At 43.8% G+C, this 24,453-nt stretch overlaps 1 protein-coding gene across 1 annotated transcript in view; it reads left to right on the top strand.

Moving 5' to 3' along the window:
* The window catches only part of DCDC1 (doublecortin domain containing 1), a 337,894-nt gene that overhangs the window by 144,588 nt on the left and 168,853 nt on the right, over positions 1-24,453 (top strand). Inside the window, exon 10 of the mRNA XM_066636033.1 lies at positions 10,555-10,647. Coding sequence (XP_066492130.1) covers positions 10,555-10,647 — 93 coding nt within the window. The remainder of the gene's footprint in view (positions 1-10,554; positions 10,648-24,453) is intronic.

Below are 24,453 nucleotides of genomic sequence, written 5' to 3'. Positions count from 1 at the left end.
AGGATGCATCGGAGGCAGCGCATGTGGAAAGCGTTCAGTTTCCCCTCCTGTTGTGAGCGAAGAGTCCATGACTCGCTGCAGTACAGAAGTGTACTCAGGACGCAAGTTCTGTAGACCTGGATCTTGTGGTATATAAATACCTAGTTATTTATTATTATCATTATTATCATCATTATCATTATTATTTTTATTATTTTTATTATCATTATTATTATTATTATACAATGATACTAATCTCCTGCAATGATTTTCTACATTTGAAAGATTTTAGAGAGACTTAGGAGTGTGTTTGGTTTTCTGTATTACTACATCTAGCTGCCAACACCAGGCAGGCAGGTAGACTTGAGCTCTGCATTGGAAAGACTGGTAGATCTAGTCTCCAAAGACTATTCCAGCTGTTGCCACTTTCCCCCTGCCTGTTTTGTCCCCTTTCTGCCCACCCCCATTGCCACCCCCACTCTGTTTCACCCTTTTCCTCTTTGGGAAGGGGTCCAAAAGAAACTTTGTACCCCCTGATAAAATTCCTCTCAGAGGCCCTGCTGCCAGGGACAAGGGTTGTGTTTTTTTTCTACTCACCTACAACCAGCTCCAGTCTCCTAGGGGTTATGGGGAGCCTGTGGACCCCCTTGCAGTGCTCTCCAGGCCTCCAAACCTCTGTAAAAAAGTTTTTTAAAAAAACACCATGCACTTCCGGATTTGTGACAAAAACAGGAAGCGTGGGTTTTTTTGGTTCTTTTTACAGAGGCTCCCTGGAGGCTGGAGCTGGCTGTAGGTAAGTAGGGGAAGAAATGCTTGTCCCTGGCTGCAGCGTGATCCTGGGGATCACATTGCTGCCTTCCCCCACCCCTGCAACAACTTACCTTGGTTCTCTCCCTGAGAGTTCGAGAACCACTGCCTTAAAGGCTGCTGCCTGATTTAGAAATGCCAAGGGTGTGTGGTGATTGGGCAGCAGTACGCCCCAAAGCAGCTTGTTTCACCCTTGATGCACATAGCCTAATCTACCTTGTCAGTATCATAAACCACCAAAAATTGGGTCCCGACCCACTGCTTGGCTCCAGACCCAAAGTTTGAGTACCGCTGCACTAATTTAAGCCATGTCTGCCCAATGTTGCGTATACACAACAGGAATCAAATGTGCACATCTATGGGCCGGACAAAAACAGGGTTAAAGAACTGAGTATTCAATTCCAATTTTACTTGGACTTTCTTATAAATATTGGTAAAGGATGGCTTCCTATTTTCACATAAAACTGCAGCCTTAGGACTGCTATGGGGTACATTGCCACAGTATTGCCAATGCCTTATGGTGACTTCTGCAGTTTGATCACCTAAAAGATGTGACAAAAGCTGGATATTCTAGTTCCCTTGTAAATGCGGAGGCATAAAACATAAAATGGACACAGATGATAGTACTGAGCTGAAGTAGCCTGCATTTTTCACCTTCATCATTACTGTCAAAATCACCTTTTTCAGTATCCCTCATAATTTCTTCTGTTTTTCGTTTAAGTTCTAGACACCATTCACAGCTGAGAGCTGCACAAATACTTCCAAAGACTGTCTTTTAAAGCTCAGGAAACTGTTAGCCCACACAGCACCGTTCAGGCAAACTGAAACCTTATGTGCAAGGTAGCTGAATATGTTCTGAAGTTGTCTGACCAAGATGGGGGAAGTTCCCAGCCTGTGAGCTAAGGCAGTGTTCTATAGCCTTTTTTGTGTCACAACTCCTAAAAACAAACAAACTATGAGACTAGAGACCCATAATCAATCCTGCCGCCCTCCCAGGTCCCAGTCTGCCTACCTTCCTACCCCATTTCCCCCTATGTTGTCCCTTTGCAATAATTTAAGTAGCAGCCTGAGCAAAGCCAGCCATGGAAGCTGTGGGACAAGACAGAGAGAAGAGGCTGTGCAGGATTGTATCAGGAACTTAGTTTTGATAAGGCAGTACCATTATTGAATTGGATCCAAGCCCTCTCTTGCACAGACTTTGAAACTTTGCTGCAACCCCCCACCAAATGAGGCTTCATGACCGCATTGGAGTTGCGAATAGCTCAACTCAAATATCAGTATCTATGATTTGTTGCTTATTTAACTATATAATTAAAATTGTAATGCTTCTGATGACAGAATAGTAAGGTCATTCCCTTAGGATAAATAAAATTGATGTTTTTAATCAGTTTTTATCAACAAATTTGACAGAAAAAAGTTTTAAACTTTTACCTTCAGCCAGAAACTTGTGGCTATCCCTAGATGTAGGATAGAAAAGATCAAATACTCTAATGATCAAGTCACTTTTACTGGCCATGGTTGTGCATTATTGATGTTTTTGTTTATGTTCATTATTAAATTATAGATAAGTAGAAATAATGCTGTTTGAGATTTAGGGCACAATCCAAACTGCTGTAAAGCATGTTTGCGCCTCCTTGGGAGGAAGCCAGGCCGGTGCTCCAAGAAGCGCCAGCCTGCGGAGGTTGACGGAAGCCTCTGCGCCAACTTCCCCCCAGCTCCTTGCATCGTCTCAGATGAGCCGGCGAAAGGTAGGCGTGGGGGCGGGGAGGAGGAGGGAGGGAGGTGTTCCTGGGCAGGGGAGGGAGGGTGATGGAGCAGGGGCAGGGAGCTGGAGACGGGGCTGGGATCTGGCAGTTATGACGGATCCCAACCCCTGTTCCCGGGGAGTTTGGAGTAACTTCAAGCCACTCTGCTCTCCTTGGACTTGTGCCACCTCAGGAGGTGGTGCGAGTCCAAGGAGACACATAGGTGCCAGCAGCCCTTACCCAGGGGTAAGGGGAAAAGTTTCCCCTTGCCTCTGGCTAAGCTGCTGCTGGCCACAATCCTGTGCTGGATACAGCGCAAGCCTCCTGGCTTGCCTGTTCCAACGCAAGTTAGGATTGCGCCCTTAGAGAGTTACCAGAGGGGTGCCCAAAGACTTGATGTGACCAGCAGAATTGTTTTACTTTTTTTCTTCTTTAGAGAATAGACCAGCTGATGCCATATCAGTAACTACTTTAGAAGGTCTATTATTAAGTTTCAGACTTGGTTTGCCATGTAACAGGGAAGTCTGGTCTTTGAGAAACACAAGTCAGAAGTGACCTTGGACCCATGGAATGAGTTGTGCCATTCTTTGAACATTAGCCTCTGTTCACTTCTGCTTCTGTGAGAACTTGAAATCATCACATCTGTAGTGGTCTACAGTGGTCACTTCTGAAGATGGCCTTTGCAAAGGGCAGCAACAAGTATTAGCAGAGACAGTACCGGAGAAGAATATCATCAACAAGCAGCTGAAAGAAAAGGCAAAAGAATAAAGAGGTTCAGCTAACTCTAATAGAGTATGCTTACAACTGTGGAAACAACCCACCCCTTTGTCTACCATAAAAGGCTTTATGACCCAAGCAAACCAGTTGGAAACATCATAGAATTGTAACAGTGTGACTGCCATAGCACTAACTCTCAACAAATGGATGCCTAATAAAACATTGTAACAACTGGGGAATATTTCCAAATTATTAAAAGGGCTATACTTGTTTGCCAAAAACACATCCCATGATATTTGGAGAGCTAGTCCTAGACTATATGCTCAGACTTTAAAAATGCAGTAAGAACTCCAGACGTTTGCTTTAGCTGCCTTAAAATAGGATGTAAGTGTGATTCAATTGTTTTATTTTTTGTAGTAGTGTCAGATTTTGTCTTTGGGGAGGGGGAGAATGCATTTTTATTTTGTGGTACATAAGAACATAAGAACAGTCCCACTGGATCAGGCCATAGGCCCATCTAGTATATGTTGAGTCTCGTTAGTCATAAGGGTTCCGTTCCCAGAACTCAAGTGGATGGCAAAAATTGCATTAAAGCAAATCCATTTAAAAAACAATAACCTTTTGCTAGGCGATTTAAAAACAGCTTTGCTTACCTTTGTGATGTAAAACAGAGATATTAGGCAAATAGTCCACCAATCAGTCTCTCTCCAGGCACTTAGAAAGGCTTCACTCCAAGCCAGAGACCTTTCCCTTCACTCAGAGCAAAGTGATTATATTTCTTTAACATGCTCAGGGGGAAGGGAGGGGTCACTGCCTTAGAATGAAGCTGAAGCTGTCTGGAGAGAGAAGGATTGATGAATGGTCAGCGGCTGCCCTCTCTCACGTTAACGAGACTATTATTAAATGACTGCTTTCCTTTAATTTAAAGGGCCCTTCTCATTGAGATAGAAAAATCTGTGGATTTTTCCATGGGTGAAAAATCCATGGATAATTAGGTTATACCTGTAATCACTTGCATGACTGTCTCTCTACAACAGGAAGAAAAGCAGGTGTTTTTTTAAAACTGCGATTTTAAAGGGATTCATTTTTCCCCTTCTCCAGGGATCAACAATTCCTTTTCATCTGCAGTGGCCATTTGTGTTGAGTCAAATCTGTATAAAAAAATCAGTGTATAACAAGCTTGGACCTGTACTTGCACAAATATTGACTATTGATTATTTTCTTTGTCTAGACATAGCATAAGAGAAAAGCCTACCACTTGGGCTTTTACTCACATTTCTTGGAGATACAGAGCTTAAAGGCCTAAATATCATGACATATTTGCATCCTGGTCTTATAAATAAACTTACTTAGACATAAGACCTATTTACTTTCATTTAAGTACATATCTGTATTGTAGCAGGGCTGCCCAATCCTGAGCTGCCCAGCGCACGGGGCTGCAGCAGTGCTGAAAATGGCTGCCACTGCATCCAGTGTGCCTGAGGCAGCTGCCACTTCCTCCTTGGGAGAATGGAACTTTCATCCCCCAGGTAACTCGAGTAGTCCCACAATGGGGCTACTCAATTCTATGACAATCCAAAGGTTGGCATAGAATGAAGAGCCTCCTTGTTGGGCGAATGGCCTGACAAAGCTCCACCAGTCCACCTCCCGTGCTGCTCTTTCCCTTTGTCACGCCTCCTCCCTGCTCTCTCCCCACCCTCCCTCTCCCCACCCTCACTTCAGAATGCCTCCTCCCTGCTTCCCCCCACGCCCCCACCTACCTCTCCACTGCCTGGTGGTTTATGTGACCGCCAACGGCAGAGCTCCGGTGCTCCATCCTTCATGCCTTCTCCCTTCCTTTGTACTGGGTTAGCACAGGCACTCCACTGGAACTAAAGCCTGCAAATGTGCCTTATGGCATGTTTGCAACATAGCGCACCAAGCACGCACTCTTTAGGTTTGGGCTAAATCAGCTATATCTGTTTGCAATTCATGTGTTTCAAAATTCCACAGGTGTTTCTTACCAACTCAAGCCTCTGTTTTATTCTTTTTATGGGGGAGGGGGCTGCCTTCTAGAGCACTTGTTGAGCTCCACTTTCATCAGATCAGGACCATTCTGTTGGCCTTGCATTCCTCTTTGCCTTACTTGACCATGAGCCAAGGCATGTTTGCTTACTCATGAGTAAACATGACCGTGCAGCTTAGTTTCACTTTCCATAGATCTCAATACATTCATCAGCTTGAAGGGAGGGTCTTCCTTCTCGGGTGTTTTTGTGGGCTTCATTCATCGGATTGGGTGTCGTCGACACCATCACATTCTGGTGTTGTTGGATTCCTCTCAGCCTGCCCTTTCCAATGGACTAAGGCAAGTTTGCCTACTCACAAGTAAACACGTGATATGGCTGAGTTTCACTTTGCATAGGGCTCCATGCATTTTTGTTTTCTGGTTTTTTGGCCATAACTTTTGATAGAATGGAGATATTTCACTCTGGTTTTTTAAATTGCATTCTTCTATAAACTACACATCGAATGGTATATAACATGATAGTATTATTCCCAAAAACCATGATTTTAGCAATTTTGGTCACTTGTGGTGTCACCCTCCCCCTAAGACTGGTACCTAGGGCAGACCCACCTGCCCCATGCTAGCTACGCCACTGGTAAGACATTGTGTCTGGTGCAATGATGTCATAGACATGTATAAGCAAAATCATATGAGTTCCCAGATTTAATCTGATTAGTGTACACAAATGAGATTGAGGACTGTGAAGGCAAAGAAGAAGATGGAAAATTGTGCCCAGAGAATCAGCGATAAGAGGCAAAGGAAGCTAGAGCTCTTGTAGCTTTAAAAAGCATTTCAGAAAGTGCAACCTTTCTCACTTCTGTAAAGGAAACTGCATGTGCCTTTAAACAACTATTAGAAGACAGATTAATCCTTTCTAATTCGTATTTTGTTATCCAAGGGAAAGGTTGTGTCTATATGTATAGAATAATGTGTGTGCAATGCGACACACATGAATGTGGGCACACCAATCAATGAAAAGGTTTATAACTACTGTATAAACTAAACACCACTGATTAATAAATGAATACCATTTATTGTTTTAATATTTAAAATCAAGGTTCTTAAATAAAAACTCAAATCATAATATAAAAATTGGACGGTGAAGAGAAGATGCTGCTTCTGTTTGAGAAAGAAGCTTTGTTTGTGCAAGGGGAAAGAGAGTTTTCACCAATCTCCCATTTCCCCCCCAAGTATTTCCCAGTGTGGAAGATCAGGTATATGGAGGCACAGGAGACTGCAGAAGGTGAGATTGAACATTGCCCTCGCTCTCTGTGCACAAATGGAAGAGGCACTTAGGGTACAATCCTCTAAAGCAGGGGTTTTCAAATTGGGGCGTTGCAACACCCCAACCTGAGGGCTGCCCTTAAGGGGCGGGGGCAGCGAGGAGGCAGCTATGCAACCCCCAGGATCGCGCCACTCAGGGGGCTGCAGGGGCTTGGCTGTACTTACCAGAGCCTCCTGCAGCCTCCTGGGGGTGCAGGGAGCCCTGTGCGACCGACTGCAGGGCTCTCCGAAGCTTAAGAAGTGATAGTTTTTTTCTGGTTTTGCGAAGGCGGGCTGCGTTTGCTCCTCTTTTGCTTTCTAAGCTTCGGGGAGCCCTGCAGATGGTCGCACAGGGCTCCCCGCACCCCCAAGAGGCTGCAGGAGGCTCTGGTAAGTACAGCCAAGTTCCTGCAGCCCCCTGAGCGACATGATCCTGGGGATTGTGTTGCCGCCTTCCCCCCACACCCGCTGCCTCCCCCCGCCCCCGCAAGGACTTAGAGCGGTTCAAACTCTCTGAGAGAGTTTGAAAACCGCTGCTCTAATGTAAAGTGGTCTTGTGAAAAATGTTGATCTAAGTTGATGTGGTAAACATTCTGACGCTTACTTTCAAAGATGAGTAAATTTGCAAAATCTTGGAAAACAAAATAGATTTTCCAAAATAAGAAATGTTTGAAACTAGCCAGAAAACAGAACTGTGCATTACCTCTGGCATTACTTTTGAAGGACAGTGAAGTGCCATTTCTCCCCCTTACATAAGTAAATGGTACTGAGGAAAAACTAGAAACAAAAAGCCTCTCTCCCACTCTCTGAATACAGTGACATTCATTCAGAGAGAAGCAGGGCCAGCTTTTTGAAAGCATGCTCCTTCAGCCCAACAATAACACACAATGAGTTATTGACTTGTTTTATATATGGATCTCTTTTCAGTAACTAACTTTGACTCCCTGCAGTCTGGACAAATGATTGATTTTGTTGTTAGAAACAGAGAGAGCATTTGCACCAAACATGGTAGTTCAAACTGCTTTAACTCCATTTGTTCCCCCACTGAATGGGGCCTTATTAAAATGCACTTTTCAAAAAAATACCTGCAGCTGGCCTTTATCACCATGTTTTGTATGTATAAATAACTAATTTGTCCCACTCTTTTGTTTAGCAACAGACCACTGAGAAATCCTGTCAATACGTGCGGAGGCAGATTATCACAGTATTTAAGTTGTATTGTATTGATGTACATGTAAAGCATACTTCTGAATGACCCAAGTTATAGAGGAGTTGTGTGCTATTTGACTACCAAAAGTAATTGGTATATTGGGCACAATCCAGTCCGTGCTATGTATTTTGAAGTCCCATTCATTTCAGTGAGAGAAATTTAAGCACAGGAAACAGCTATGTGCTGCATATTGATACTAGTTATGCATCTGAGGCTGCAAACCTGTACGCACTAACTGCGGAGCAAGCCCCACTGAATTAAGTGGAACTTACTTCTGAGTAAACATGCCTAGGTTTGTGCTGTGAATATAATAGTTCCAGGCATTATAAATAAATTCTACTCAGAATATGCATATTAATATGCTCGGAAGTATAAGCAGTTTTAAACTGACTTCAGCTGTAATCCTACACATACTTATATGGAGGTGGGTTACTGAAGTTCTCACTTCATTGGGACGCTGTCCCAGTTGTCTGGGATCTCAGTCTTATTGGGCATTAGCGCAGGTAGAACAAGTGTTCTGCCAGCACTGACTGCTTTACAACAGTTGCGAAAGGCCCTCTGATAACATGCAGAGTCACACAATTCCAGAGCACTAGTGGAAAGGTAGAAAGTCCAGAGCCTTCCTGCACCAATGGAAGATGATTGGGGACCAATCAAGGAAGGTAGGGTGGCAGGAGAAGGTGGAATAGGGGAAAGAAGTTGGTGGCACTGGCATCTTCCAAATCCTAGCCCCTGTCCTGAACCTGATCCCACAACCCAGGTCCATGCAGACCCATGACAGCAATTCACTAGCACAGGTCCTAGTAGACCCCTCCATATCATGGAGGCTTTTCCCTTACATGGGGAGACCACACAGCCGCCCCCCACAGGATGCAGCCATAGCCATTTTGGTGTTGCTGCATCAGCACGGGGGATAGGATCAGGTTGCAAATTGTGCTGTGGGTTAGAATGTCTTCTGACTTTTTTGTAAACCTGCGTGAGTTGAGTTGGGGTCAGTGACATCCATGACTCGAGTCAACTAGAGTAGTCAAAAGCAGCCGCTTAATGGCCCAATCCTATCCAACTTTCCAGAGGTGATGCAGCCATGTCAACAAGGCATGCACTGCATCTTGTGGTGGATAGGCAGTCAGGGAGGCCTCCTCAAGGCAAGGGAACATTATAGCTGCATCAATGCTGGAATGTTAGATAGGATTGGGCTCTAACACAACTGGAGTCAAGTCAACCCAAGTTGAGTGCCCATCCCTGCTATTAACACACATGCACACAAAGAATATTGAAGGATAATCAGTTCCACGACTGTTAGAAAACTATGGTTTCTTGTTTCTTTCCGTAATAAATTGTCACAGCTAGGAGAGCTTTAGTGTATGTGTTCTCTACTACATGTGATATGTCATTGGGAGGCACTCTGGAAAATAGGGGCATGTTGGATATAGGTGTCCTGTTGGATGCTGTCATCTGTGTGAAATACAATGTTTTGCTTGTAATAGGTACTTTAATGCCACGTGAGATGAGAATCTAGAAAGAACAAACTAGGATTTCATGCCATTAACAAGAGAGATCTATTATGTGTCTCTTCCAGTTAAATTATGCCAAACGTAGATATGTGCTAGGCATAAGTGACAGGAGTATTGTGCCCTAAAAAAGAGAAAAAGAGGCATATTATCATTATGTCTAGATACCTGAAGGAGATGCTATTAACACTACATAATAATTTCCCAATGTGAAAATATACTCTCTTGATTCAACTTTTATTTAAATTTGTATACACAATTATGGTATATATTTAAACAACTTAATTCCAAATAATATGTAGGCACATTTTAAAAATGCTTAAAATGTTTGGTTTATTATTATTTTGATAATGTTGATAAGAAAGTACTTTGTACTAATTCATCACTCTTTAATTTCTCAGAGTATATTCTATTAAAAGTTATTCTTTGGTTTTGTTTGTTTTTCAACTGGCATATGTTCATAGTTTATACTGGCTATACTTTAACTTCCTGTCCAATCAATTGAACCTTCCAGTCCCCTTTACACAGTAATGCCCAGTCTTTTGAAAAATGTTTCCTGTTCCAACGCCTCCTCCCCAAGCTCTTTATTTTTTATTTATTTGTAGATTTAGACCCCATCTTTCCTGTGACTCACAGCCAAAGCAGTTATCAATACAACCCATTTAAAAATACACTTCAAAAATAAAATAAAAATAGCAGTAGTAAAATAAAAATAAAAATAAGAAGGCCCAAGGCATTATTCACCTGATAAGAAATAATTAAAAACCTTTGTGAAAAAGAGAAAGATTTCAGTTTCATTCTAGGGTATTCCCCAAATAGATTTCTCTTAAAGGCAGGCCAGCAAATAGGGTCTCAAGGTATGCAACTTTTGAGCAGTATTAAATTATTTTCCTTCATTCTTGTTTTTTTAAAAGCCTAACAGAGGTTACTTTTCAAATAGCCCTCATACATGCCTGATATACACTTCTGCTAATGGTGCACCTCTGCACTGAAACTCTGGGTCCCACCCAAGATCATAACAGGGTACATGTGCCAAAAATCCAATGTGTGAAGGCTCAAATCACACAATAATTCTTGAATCATATGAATGTGTTGTTTTCTCTTGGATGTGCTGTGTTCAAATGATGTTATGCCCACACAAGGAGGACTGGTATGCCCAGTGAACATGGTGGGAAGGCATTATCTCATTTCCCTAATGCAAATTAGAAAGATTACCGATGGGTAAGTATTGCCCACTCTGAGACATTGCAATTAATGAAAATTGCTGCTTCTTTTCAGCTGGACTCTGCCATGGATGGCCAGAAAGAGAAAATTACAGACAAAGGCATTCTGTCAATGAAAAGGGAAGAATTATGTGCAGAGCAAGATGAAGTAAGTGAATAGCATTTCTTTAAGGGGGTTAGACTGGAATTCTAGACACACTTACTGAGCGGTAAGCTCCATTAGTGTGGGTTACTTTTGGGTAGACCGGCATAGGATTGCACTCCCAATTATTATACCTATGTGATTGCATACCTGACATAGTATTTTATTGCAAACATTCTCTCCTTACTTATCCCAGAACACAAGTAAGAACATTATGGAATTTGTGGCTCTTTCCCAATGCATTCATTAAATAAACAAAAGCACATATCCTTCAATAGGGTTACTGCTTTTTAAAACGTGTGTAACAGGTACACATGAGGAAAAAACAGATTTGTGCACATGGATCCTGTGCAGTGGCCAATGGCACATCTATGCGCTTTGGCAGGGAAAGGAAGAGGGAGGCATGGATGAAAGATGTCTTAATTTTTAATAACTTAGATAGAAAGAAAAAGGAATAAAAATGAGGTTTAGCTGAACTTGCTCACTCACTCTTATAGCTATACAAAGGAAAACCTACTTCTAAACTATTTCTGTTGTGGGGGGGGGGAGAGAATAACCTTAGAAGAAGTGTCAGAGGGGACATACGGGGAATAGGTGGGTTTCCCATAGGAACCCAGGGTTGAAAAAAGTGAGGTTTAGGGTACAGAAAGAATCAGAAGGGAGAAATTAGTAGAAAAAGGAAAGGATCCTGAGGTTCAGACAATGGTGAAAGACCGTGGCTAGTAAGCAGTTCCCTGTGCTTGAACCAAGAAGGGTGACCCTATAGTCAATCTGTGACATCACTTCATCAACTTGCAGTCAGGGAGTTGCAACCCAATCCTACCTAGCTCTCTGTGCGACCACGCAGCACTGTCAGCGTGGCATCTGCTGTATCCTATTGAGGAGTTTTGGCCACTGGAAGCCACCTTGGGTATTCTCACATAATACCAGAACCAGGGGACATCCACTAAAATTGAGTGTTGGGCGGGTTAGGACAGACAAAAGAAAATATTTCTTTACTCAGCGTGTGGTCGGTCTGTGGAACTCCTTGCCACAGGATGTGGTGCTGGCGTCTAGCCTAGACGCCTTTAAAAGGGGATTGGACGAGTTTCTGGAGGAAAAATCCATTATGGGGTACAAGCCATGATGTGTATGCGCAACCTCCTGATTTTAGGAATGGGTTAAGTCAGAATGCCAGATGTAGGGGAGAGCACCAGGATGAGGTCTCTTGTTATCTGGTGTGCTCCCTGGGGCATTTGGTGGGCCGCTGTGAGATACAGGAAGCTGGACTAGATGGGCCTATGGCCTGATCCAGTGGGGCTGTTCTTATGTTCTTATGTTCTTATGAAGACAATGTTTTTCACCCTTCTTCCAGGGTAAGCCCCTGCTGGCCCAGCGGGTCAGTTCAGACCTGCACCAGCAGTAGGAGGAGGATTGCAGGGCCTCAGGTTCATATGCTTCCCATCCTCTTTCATGTACAGAAGCTTTTGCTCTCATCATAAGCAAAGGAGGAGGGGCAGCACATGAGCTTGAGGCTCACTACAGTTCACATAAAGGTTGATTTTCAGATTATCATTTGAAGTCATTCAGAGCCTTTTGAGGTTCATCAACATGACTGGCACTGCGTCACTGCACCTTTATGAAAGATGGGCAGCAGAATCCTACCCTGTGCTGGAATAGGCAGGCTGGCTCATTCCCCTTACCCCAGATAAAGCTGCAGCGGCCCAAACGGGACTACTAAATTCTGTGCCACCTAAAGAGGTGGTGCAGATCTGAGCAGCTGTTCTGCCAGATTCCCAGTACAAGCCTCACTTAGGGAACTTATGCCCACTCTAAGCTAATTAGCTCCCCTTTTGTTCCCCAACAATGGCCCCAGCTCTCTACTGCAGTACTGCTAGACTCCACCACCAGGGTAGTTTGCCTGTTTAAACTGCAGGGACCCCGTTCCTAAGGTAGCAGTCCTTCCAGGTATAGCAGCACACCTTAGCTCCCCAGCTCTCCGCAGCCTGTTCGAGTAGTCCGTTAGTTAGTGAGCCAGATAATCAATTAGCCAGAAGGTCAGTCCACAAGGCAGAGATGTAAGTCAAATAAAATTATGCAGGGGATTGACAGAGTGGATAGAGAGATGCTCTTTACACTCTCACATAACACCACAACCAGGGGACATCTACTCAAATTGAGTGTTGGGAGAGTTAGAACAGACAAAAGATAATATTTCTTTACTCAGCATGTGGTTGGTCTGTGGAACTCTTTGCCACAGGATGTAGTGATGACATCTGGCCTGGACGCCTTTAAAAGGGGATTGGACAAGTTTCTGGTGGAAAAATCCGTTACGGGTTACAAGCCATGATGTGTATATGCAACCTCCTGATTTTAGAAATGGGCTATGTCAGAATGCCAGATGCAAGGGAGGGCACCAGGATGAGGTCTCTTGTTATCTGGTGTGCTCCCTGGGGCATTTGGTGGGCCGCTATGAGATACAGGAAGCTGGACTAGATGGGCCTATGGCCTGATCCAGTGGGGCTGTTCTTGTGTTCTTATGTAATAGGTTCATTAGCCACAAAGTCAGTCAGAGTATCTGGGCCAAAGTCCAGAATCAATAAGCTGAGTCACAGTCAGAGGTCAGATTCCAGGTAAGTCAGTCAAATCAGTCAGAGTATCCAAGCCAAAGTCCAAAGTCAAGAAGCCAAGTCACAGTCCAAGGTCAGATTCCAGGTAAATCAGTCAAATTAGTCAGAGATGCCAAGCCAAAGTCCAGAGTCACTAAGCCCAGTCAGTCTCATCCAACCTGCACTCCTTCTACAACCTACAAACCCTTCCTGCCTCAGGTGCTCCTTATATCCCTAGGGACCTCATTACCTCTAGTGGCTGCAGCTATGCAGCGCACCCTTTGCTGAAAGCCCAGGCCTTAAAGGGGCCACTGCAGACACCACATTCTATCTCCTCGCCAGATCTTCCATGATTCCAATGCAGCAGCCTGGCATTAGGTTGGGCTGCCTGGGAGAGATACCCTCTCTCCCAGGCAACTCTCCCCCCTCCCACCCTGGAACATACCCCAGACCACCCTCCCCTGCCCTCCCCAAACCCCTGCATTGGCTGAGGCAGGCTGGTGCAAATTTACTTGGCACTGGAACACCGGAGGCTGAATCTGACCTCTGGAGGCCTGCACATGTCTGTGCGCTGGCTTGCCTCCTCCTGTGTTGGCACAAAACGACACCTCTGTGCTGGCGCAAGGGACTTGCGCTGGCCCAATTGGGCCTTTGGCTTGCACCCAAAATTTGATAACAAATGAGTTAAAATTGCTGCATGAGAAAACTGTTGTATATATAATCATTCTGAAACTGGCCAAGGTGGCATTTATCTGGCTAATGAACACAATTAAAAGCATGGAAACTTATGCATACCATTTTAATAATGCATCTTGGCTACAGACAGTAGATGCTTACTATAAGGTACAAATGTGTTTATTACTATGTCAAAAATCAATATTACAGACTTAGGGCCCAATCCTATCCAACTTTTCTGTGCTAATGCAACCATGCCATTGAGGTGTGCGCTGCATCCTGTGGTGGTGTGGCTATCATGGAGGCTTCCCCGAGGTAAGGGAGCATTTGTTCTTTTATCTCAGGGTTGCATTGTTGCTGCCTTGACACTGGAAAGTTGGATAGGATTGGACCCTTAGACATTTGTAGTGCAGTCCTGTGCATGTCTACTCAGAAGTAAGTTATATTGTTTTCAGTGGAGCTTATTTCCAAGAAAGTATGTACAGGATTACAGCCATGGATTATAAATGTGTTGCATGAAAACGTATACGTCTCTGTACATCATATACAGCCTCTGACCTTTTCTTGGAACTGCAGATCTTTGTGTGTCCAAAAGAAGGTTTTTTTACACAATAGTGAGATTCCAAGCAAGAAAGAAGTATATGCCTTCCTCATATAATCAACTGTACATTAAAAGGTAAAGGTCCGTCCCCCCCCGGCAATAAGCCTGTTGTGTCCGACTCTAGGGGCAGTGCTCATTTCTGTTTCTAAGCCAAAGAGCCGCCTTTTGTCTATAGACAGTTTCTGTGGTCATGTGAACAACATGGGTATACGCCTAAGCGCAAAGAACACTGTTACTGTACTGTACATTAAGTACTTATAATTATGTACTGTTTGATTATATTCTAGATGCTTGAATAATATGCACCTTTTTTTTCTTTGAAAATGGTATAGTATAGTACAGAATTTATCTGCACAATTAAGATGATCAAACTCTTTTTGGGCTAGCTCAATTTTTAACCATTTTTAACCATCCAGCTAAGAGTTTATCTACTTTCTTGTGTTCAGTACAATTTTAATGAAATTGTGTTGTATAATGTTTTGCTGCTCCAGAGGAAAATGTTAACTAAATTCTTACTTTTATGGAAAAACTGTAGTTTACAATGTCAAGACATAGTGAACTCATCATAAGATTCTGCAAGAAATAGTGAAATGACGAATTATTAAATCAAGCTTTTTTCTCTCTCAAAGCTTCATGCTGTGAACTTGACAGCATATTCTATAAATGAAATAATACAAAATTGCTGTAAAGCTAGAGTGGAGCATTGTCTCCATGCAGATTTCTGGATGGCCCATAGCTTTAGGGAAGATTACTAATTTTATTATATTGCTACTAGTAAAAAAAACTTTTCCTGTTATTTGGAAGTCTGAAGCATTGCTAGGGTCCAAGTTCTGGTCCAAGATCTGATAGCTAATTATTATTCCCCATTACTAATCTATATTTATTATTTATTTTAAATTCATCTTATTTTCAAAAGGATACAAAATCTATCACTTTTTTAAAAAATCGAGGTACACTACATTGAAGTCTTTCATATCTATACCTGTCTAAATAATATCATTGACCCACATTACTGTGTGCAGTGTTGTGTGCAGACTCCATGACCTATCAGATACTCCTATCTGGTGGCTTCCATCCCCCTGCCCCCAAAAGTCAGGGAGCATATGGCACAAAGTTCCTGCATATAGTTTGTGGGAGTTTTGCTCTTCTACTGTAAGCTCCGAAACTGCATCCCATCCCACTTCTGAGCAGTGTTGTACCCAGGGGAGATCCACAGGTGTAAGTGACCTTGGACAGCAGAGCTAGGAATGTGTTCCAAAAGTATGTCTATAGATGTGTTATGTCAAAAGGACATAAAAACATAGGAATCACCTTGCTGGATCAGGCCAAGGACCCATTTAGTCTAGTTTCCTGTATCTCACAGTTGCCATCAGATGCCTAAGGGAATACTCAACATGACACTTGTATCCTGTTACCACTCCCTTCCATTTGGCATTTAGAGAAAGCTACTTCTTAAAACAGAAGTTTGCACAAAGTCATTGTAACCTGTGATGGACTTTTCCTGCATAAATCTATCCAAACCTGTTTTAAAGGCATCTAGGCCAGTTTCACAGATTAATTACACACAGGGTAAAGAAATATTTCCTTTTGTCTGTTCTAACATTCCCACCAGTTAATTTTAGTGGATGTCCCCTGGTCCTAGTGTTGTATGAAAAGAACCCCCCTATATCCACTCTAGCCATTGCATACAATATTTTATATGTCTCACAGTACAGTCATATCTGTTGGGTTTCCAGACGCATGATGATGATATAATACATCATCACCAGACCTCTGGAAACACCAACATACGCAGACCTCAGTTAGGCTGGGTTTTGAGTTGTGTGGCTATGCAGCTTAAAGGGAACAATGCTCCTGAGTCTACCTGCATAGGATTGTTTTGCTAGTTCAAGGCTTCTCAAACTAGGGCCTTGCGACACCTCAGCCTGAGGGCCCTGAACTCTGCCCCCTTAAGGAGCGGGGGCAGGGAGAGGCAGTGATGCGATCCCCAGGATTGCATCGCTAAGGGGGCTGAAGGAACTGGCATGCACTTACCAGTCCCTGCAGCAGAGTCCTGGGGGTGCGGGGAACCCTGTGCGAGTGTCTGCAGGGCTCCCCATGTCTTCAAAAGTGAAAGTGCAGCAATCACGCTCCACTTCCGGTTTTGTGGAGATGGAGTGCAATCGCTGCTCTTTCATTGCCCCCACTGCCTTCCCCACTCCCCCACAAAGACTTAGTGGCTCTCAAACTCTCCCAGAGTATAATGTTTCAGAGTTTGAGAACCACTGTGCTAGTCCATTCCTTTCTGCTGTCTCTGGTCTCAGTAGACTGGCTGTCTCATTAGCTAAAACAATTGAAAACCAAATTCTGTGATCTGACTGAATTATGTTGAACTAAACACTTGACATGCCTATAACCAGTCCTCAATGTCCTTTTCATTTGTATGTTCTAGCATTACATTCTAGCATAAGCCAAAACAGGTCAAGACTATGGAGACAAAGTGAGGGGACTGCTGCAGATTATAGCAGGCCTGGTTGTCTACTATTTGATAGAAAACAGAGCAATTTTTGGAACAGTTGAAAATGACCATAAAATGGTTAGCAGTTTTTCATTTGACACCTCTAAAATTGCTTAACAACAGATCAGTATGGTAAAAAACCTTGCCAAGGATTTATCCAAGACTGTACTGGGCTCCATAGCTTACAGAAGACACTTGTGGCTGCTTCTGGATATCAAAACTCATGTTGAAGTCCTATCTTTTGATGAGGAGGGCTGCAAAGTGCTGCGCAAATGATTCTGTAGTAAGGGTGCTGCTGAAAGGGAAGCACTGGAAGAGACCAATTTTCATGTGGGCTGAATAAAGAGCCTCTGTGGGCCCACAGGCCTTATTTATGACATCCCTGCTCTGGAATATTTGAAGAAAACCAAGGAGATGGCAAAAATATTCAGGTTCCATTTTGCCTCTCCTGGAAGGACAAAAGCAAGCCAATTGCATTACTCTCACTTGTGTTAATTACAAGTCCCATTCCAAGAGGGTGCATCATACACATTTTTCATTAGGACAGGGAGAGGGGTCACAAAGGCCTCTCCCAAAAGCAAACAACTTTTGAAAAATTTAGGGGCTAGCAAGCAGAGTCTTTTGCTCTGTTCCACATAATCTCCCATAACTGTGGGGTATTATAACAACAGCTATGATACCTACACTGTAATTCCACGGTCAACTGCCAGAAACCACGGCTTAGCATACTATCACCAGTTTCCAAAGTGACATCGACACTAATGTCCACAGCATTGACTTTGATACACCTATAGCATCTCCCAACATATTCATCCAGACTAATAATTTCTATATGATATCAATATCAAACATCCTGATGATTCTCTACAAAGGAGCTCCCCAAGGCTGTGTGCTGAGCCCCTTCCTCTTTTCTCTGTATACACATGATTGTACCCCATCACATAACACCAGTGAAATTATAAAATTTGCAGACGATACTACAGTGGTGGGGCTTGTTAGTGGGAATGATGAGTCTGCTTATAGGAAGGAGGTACAGGAGTTGTTATTGTGGTGCAAAGAAAATAATCTCTCACTTAATATCAAAAAAACTAAAGAACTTATAATTGATTTCTGGAAAAAGAGGGATGTACACACACCATTATACATAAATGGTGAGGAGGTGGAGAGGGTTGCTAGTTTCAAATTCCTAGGTATTTACATCACAGAGGACCTCTCATGGACTATTAACACCAGCATGTTGATAAAAAAGGCACAAAAGCGGTTATATTTTCTGAGGAAGCTTGGTAGGTTAAATTTGTCACAGCAGCTGCTTGTGTCTTACTATCGTTGCACCATTGAGAGTGTCCTAACCTATGATATCTTGGTGTGGTACGGAAATTGCTCTGCATGGGACAAAAAAGCTCTGCAGAGAATTAAGATCGCACAGCACATCATCAACATTCATCTACCAGCTTTGGAGCACATCTATACATTTCGCTGTCTGCAGAAGTCACATAGTATTCTGAGAGACCCCTTCCATCCTGCTCATAAGTTCTTTGAACTGTTGCCTTCGGGTAGACGATACAGAAGTATTAGAGCACACACAACACGATTCCTGAACAGTTTTTATCCCACAGCCATAATTACGTTGAATAAGGGGATATAGTTGTTACCATGCTCCTGGGCATTATGGTCTGTTATACTGTCTTATATTATGATGCATGTTGTATAGAATGCGTGGGTGAGTGTGTAGTGTGTGATTGTTGGAATTGTAGTATATATTTATGCTTGTATCTCAAAGATGCATAAATTTTGTTGTGCTGTAGCACAATGACAATAAAGTTACAACAACAACAACAACTACTACTACTACTACTACTACTACTACCACCACCACCACCACCACCACCACCACCACCTTTGTACCTGTAGATGTCAACGATGCTACTTCTCCATCATATGATCACATTAGAGGTATCTTTGTGCTTGACATCAAATGAAAGAAAACATAGTTACATACAAATGGAGCCTCAATATCAATTAGTTCAATTCTGATTCATTACAGGGGTTCCCTTGCTGTGAACTGATTTGCAACCACTCTCAGACCAAGTGGTTTTGCAACCAAGTCAGATACAATCTTCATTACATAGGGCAGTGGTTCTCGAACTTCTCTGGCTCATGCCTCCCCTGATCCTTGTATCCATTGGCCACGGCTCCCCATTACAACACCTCACCTCATACTCCCAAAATGGGGATGAAGGTGTTATAATTATACACTAGAAACAAGGCTGCCAGCACTCTGAGGCTGCAATCCTAACCACACTTGCCTGAGAGTAAGCCACATTGAACAAAATAGGACATTTCTGAATAGACGTGGTTAGGATTGTGCCCTGAGTTTTTCAGCAGCACACCTGGAGGGTTTTGGAAAGGGAGGGGGGAAGTGATGAATTTGCAGGAGGGGAAGACTTTGTTTTGTGTGCATCTGCTAATTGCAAACTGATGCAAACTGAGACCTAGAGACTTTGGCCTGAATCCTAACCCCACTTTCCTGGGAGTAAGTTCCATTTAACACAATAGGACTTATTTCTGAGTAGACCTAGCTAGGATTGTGCCTTTTGTCCTACAATAGCAGCTAACAGAGTACCCTCCCAAAAGGAAGCAGGAGGAAAAAGGGGAATGGCTAAAAAGGAATGGGGATTTTTATTTTTAATCAATTTTTGGAGACAAAGCCATTAAGAGTGGCATTTTTCTTTTTTGAAGGGGAAGGAAAAAGAGAAAGGTGAAGATCCTGGGTTAAGCTGACACAAACCCCAAGCCTATGTAGGTCTACACAGAAGTAAGTCCCATTTGAGTCAATGGGGCTTACTCCCAGGAAAATGTGGAAAGGATTGCAGCCACATACAGCAAGATTACAACTCACCCCAGAGTAGATGGGGGCTGCTCACACACATACACACAATATGCAGATGCCACCCATGTTCCCCCAGGCAAGACAGAGGGATGCAGGCTGGGCATTTGGACACCTCCCCCCCCCCACTAGGAGCAGGCTGGCTCCTTCCTTCCCAAGCAGAGGAAAGCGCTACACTGCCTGTACTTACTCTTCCCTCCCAGTTTGAAGCCTGCCAGGAGCGAGCCCTAAACTGATGAGATGCAGCACCTCCGCACTCTTCTCCTCTCCTCCAGCCTTGACCAATCCCAGGATGCCCAGGGCAAGGGGCACACTGGGAAATGTCGCCCTTGGGGCAAGGTTGCACATGGAGAGAGCTCCATGATGAGATGCACCTCTGCCTGCCCAGCCAGCCTTCTCTCCCACCTCCCCCCACCATGTTTCACACTGTCCCACCCACCTTGTTTTCAGCCTCGGAAAAGCAGCAAGTCAGGAGGCAGCATGTGCAACTGAGCAGAGCTCAGCAGCAGAGCACCTGCTGGCCACCTCTCTCCCCAGATGCCTGGCGACGCCCCTGGAGGCTAGCCACAGCTCACTAGGGAGGCAGGGCGCACAGACTGAATACCTCAGACATAGGGGATGTATTTCTAATACCTTGGGGGCGGGGTGTGATGCTAGTTCACCTCCTCATGGTACACCCTGAATAGCACGAAAGTGTGAGCTAAATGAACTAGCAATCAGCTGGCAGCCAGGCTACATCGCAGATTTCCTGGCTTTCTAAAACATGGCAGTGGAAAAGCAAAACGGGCCTTTTCAGGCCAAATGACGAGACAGATCAGGAACATCATTAGAACATCATGAGAAACCCCCTGCTAACTGGTTAAGAGGCACTTTTTCAGGTGGGTGCTCCTCTTATTTAGCAGGGGTGGAGTAACTGGCCCACCTCACTCCAGCAGTGTCTTTCCTAGTGGCTGTCTGCTGGTGTTATTTTGCATCTTATTAGATTGTGAGTCCTTTGGGGACAGGGCGCCATTAGTTATTTGATTTTTCTCTGTAAACCGCTTTGTGAACTTTTTGTTGAAAAGTGGTATATACATACTGTTAATAATAATGATGATGATAATAATAATTAATAAGTGAAATCAGTGTCAGTATTTGATCTAGTTAATTGTTATATAAGTCCATGTATTATATGCCATACGCTAAATAAATAAATAAACCTTGGGGGCTCTGTTCCATGCATTCCCCCCATTCCCACTTATGATCAGGAAAATCAAGAGCAGTGATGCTCAAAGTGCCAGTCGCTGTGCACCAGGAATGTGTTCTTCGGCCCAACTGGCACTTTGAGTTCTGGCACTTTTGAGTTCTCTCCCTGTTCCCAGATTGGGACAACACAACGCTCCAGCCAGTTGTGTTTATGGTGCAATGCACTTGCAGACATTGCACCCGGATTTCCACAAAGACATGACTGGCTGGAGTGTCATGTCGTCCTGATCTGAGGACAGGGAGAGACGCAGCACTTTGGAATTCAAATTGCCGGTCACAGGAGGGGCGGATAGGCTGAACCCAGCATCTGGCCCTCGAACCAGGTTTTGGCCAGCCCTGATTAAGAGGGCACACAAATTCAACACTAACTGCATACAGATAGGATGACTAGGGACAAATATCTTCACTTTGCCTTCTGTTCAAACTTGATTTTGAATAATTCTGATGGGATTTGGGACAAAGTGAATAGGCTGCAATTAACAACACTGGCTGGGGAATATCAAACCTGGTGCTTCCTAAAAAAGTTGAGTTTAGCATCCATCCCAATGATGTCCTTGAATGCACACAATTATTTTCTCCTATTTCTTGGAGCTTCAAATCCCAGCCTGTTTGCCACATCAGGCCTGTGAGAGGATTTGATCTGGCCCGTGGCACAGGGTGGGGAAGCTTGACTGTTTTGGCCTTCAGCAACCTACAGATGGGCAGGGAGTGCAGACCCTTTCGTGGAGAGAAGCTTCCACTGAAGAAATTTCCCAGAAGATTGTCCCAGAAGGGCAAGAGCTTTGTATGTATGTGTTGGCCTATCAGTCCTGTCTATCCAACTCAGGGCACAATCCTAACCCCTTATGTCAGTGCTTTCCAGCACTGGCATAGTGGTGCCAATGGGACATACGCTGCATCCTGCAGTTGGCTGTCACTCACGGAGGCCTCCTCAAAGTAAGGGAATGTTTGTACCCTCACCTCAGAGCTTCATTGCCCTTATGTCACTGCTGGAAAACACTGACATAAGGGGTTAGGATTGTGCCCACATACTGAAAGCTTGTTTTCTCTTTCAACTTAATTTATTTCTCAGATTTCTCCCAACTTTACATTTTACTCAATTGTTCCCCACCTCTTTATTCAACATATTAATTCACTCCCCAATTCCTTTAGAGAAAATAAAATGCTTTTGGAGGGACACTGTTGCATTGTAAACAAAGCCTGACCATGACACTGGATAACCTGGCCTTCACCATGAGAAATCATTTGGGGAGCAATGCAGCTCCTAACAGTTCCTGCAATTGAGTTATCTCATTGTCTCAATTCAGTTCTCCCAATTCGGTTCTCTCTCAGCAATTCATTGGGAGGCCCCAGAGGGCTTCCCCAGGCCTCAGAATGCCTTATAAGGCATTGAAAAGTCACTGGCATTAACTCAAAGGCATTGAAGTGACTTTTCAAGTAGCCTTTTTGGACATTCTGAAGCCCACAAAGACAGTGGCAGATGTGCATGGTCTCTGTGGGCTTCAGAAAGCCTTTCAGAGGTGATTGGAGCACAGCTTTGGTTGCCTTCAGAGGGTTCAGGTTAGGCCAAGTCTGGCTGAACCTTGGGTCTGGGGAACCCATGTTGAGCCAGATCCAGTGCTATAAAATCTGTGGATAAACAGGCTCCAACTGTGTGTGTGTGATAAATGATTTTCTCTGGGGTATGGGGAAGCTCCCCCAAGCCTCAGAAGGTCTCCAAAAGGCACTTCCGGTTTTTGGCAAAAATTGGAAGTGCTTTTGTTAGGGCCAGGTGGAGGCTATGAGGGAGTTAAAAAAAATTTGCCCCAAGTGCCAGATGTCCTATCTACACCGCTACATCAGAAGCTCCCTCTGCAAATGGAAACTTCCTCTGTGAATGAAAAGTACATTCTGTTGTGCAGGGACCCCTTTCAAGAGCAAAACTCTCCTTCCATTCATGGACAGAACATAAGAAAAGCCCCACTGGATCAGGCCATAGGCCCATCTAGTCCAGTTTCCTGTATCTCACAGCGGCCCACCAAATGCCCCAGGGAGCACACCAGACAACAGACATAACCTGCTTCCCTGTGCCCATCCCTGCATCTGGCATTCTGACATAGCCCATTTCTAAAATCAGGAGGTTGCACATACACATCATGGCTTATAACCCGTAATGGATTTTTCCTCCAGAAACTTGTCCAATCCCCTTTTAAAGGCATCCAGGCCAGATGCCATCACCACATCCTGCGGCAAGGAGTTCCACAGACTGACCACATGCTGAGTAAAGAAATATTTTCTTTTGTCCATCCTAACTCTCCCAACACTCAATTTTAGTGGATGTCCCCTGGTTCTGGTGTTATGTGAGAGTGTAAAGAGCATCTCTCTATCCACTTTATCCTTCCCATGCATAATTTTGTATGTCTCAATCATGTCCCCCCTCAGGCACCTGTTTTCTAGGCTGAAGAGGCCCAAACACTGTGGCCTTTCCTCATAAGGAAGATGCCCCAGTCCAGTAATCATCTTAGTCGCTCTCTTTTGCACCTTTTCCATTTCCACTATGCCCTTTTTGAGATGTGGCGACCAGAACTGGACGCAATACTCCAGGTGTGGCCTTACCGTCAATTTGTACAGCGGCATTATATTAGCTGTTTTGTTCTCAATACCTTTTCTAATGATCCCGAGCATAGAATTGGGATCTTCTGGGAAGTTCTTCCCATAGAACTGCTGGGAAGGAGCTCCTGATGACAGAAACGGCCATCAAGATGCCACCTTTGTATTCCACAGAACATTCCAGTGAAAAGCAACCCTGCAGCTGTATTTTGCTACAGTTGTGTTAGCACAGATTAACAAAGCATCTCTCCCACACACACATCTGCACTACAAAAAAACAAACAAAACAAATGCATCTGAGTGAAGAAAATAATAGTTGAAACTAAGTCAAAACAAAGATAGTGATCCTAGCAATAGTTTCTCTTGTCCTGGTACTTGCTACTAGTATATCCATCCAATTCCATGCTGTGTTTTTCTGGAAGATAAGGAGGAAAATGTGTGCTTTTTGAAACACAATGAGTGTGTGCATTTTTTAAAAACTTATGCATACATAAAGCCTTCTATTGTGAAAAGGACTCATAGGGTCAGATAGTGTGTAAAGGGGAAGTCTATATATCTCACAGGCCTGCATGTTTCCACATGGATGCTTCTGCACACTCACAGACTGAATTATGAACAGACCTATTAATACGGGGATCACTAAAGGTCAAGTTTTGTTTTCTTTCAGAATTGTATTTGAATGAGGGGGGAAAGGATTTTAAAGAGAAAGAAAGAGCAAAGATTCACAATG

Source organism: Tiliqua scincoides, chromosome 1 (genome assembly GCF_035046505.1).
Source record: "Tiliqua scincoides isolate rTilSci1 chromosome 1, rTilSci1.hap2, whole genome shotgun sequence".
Lineage (NCBI taxonomy): Eukaryota > Metazoa > Chordata > Lepidosauria > Squamata > Scincidae > Tiliqua > Tiliqua scincoides.
The sequence above is the reverse complement of the archived record's forward strand: the minus strand, read 5'-3'. Positions and strand labels throughout refer to the sequence as shown.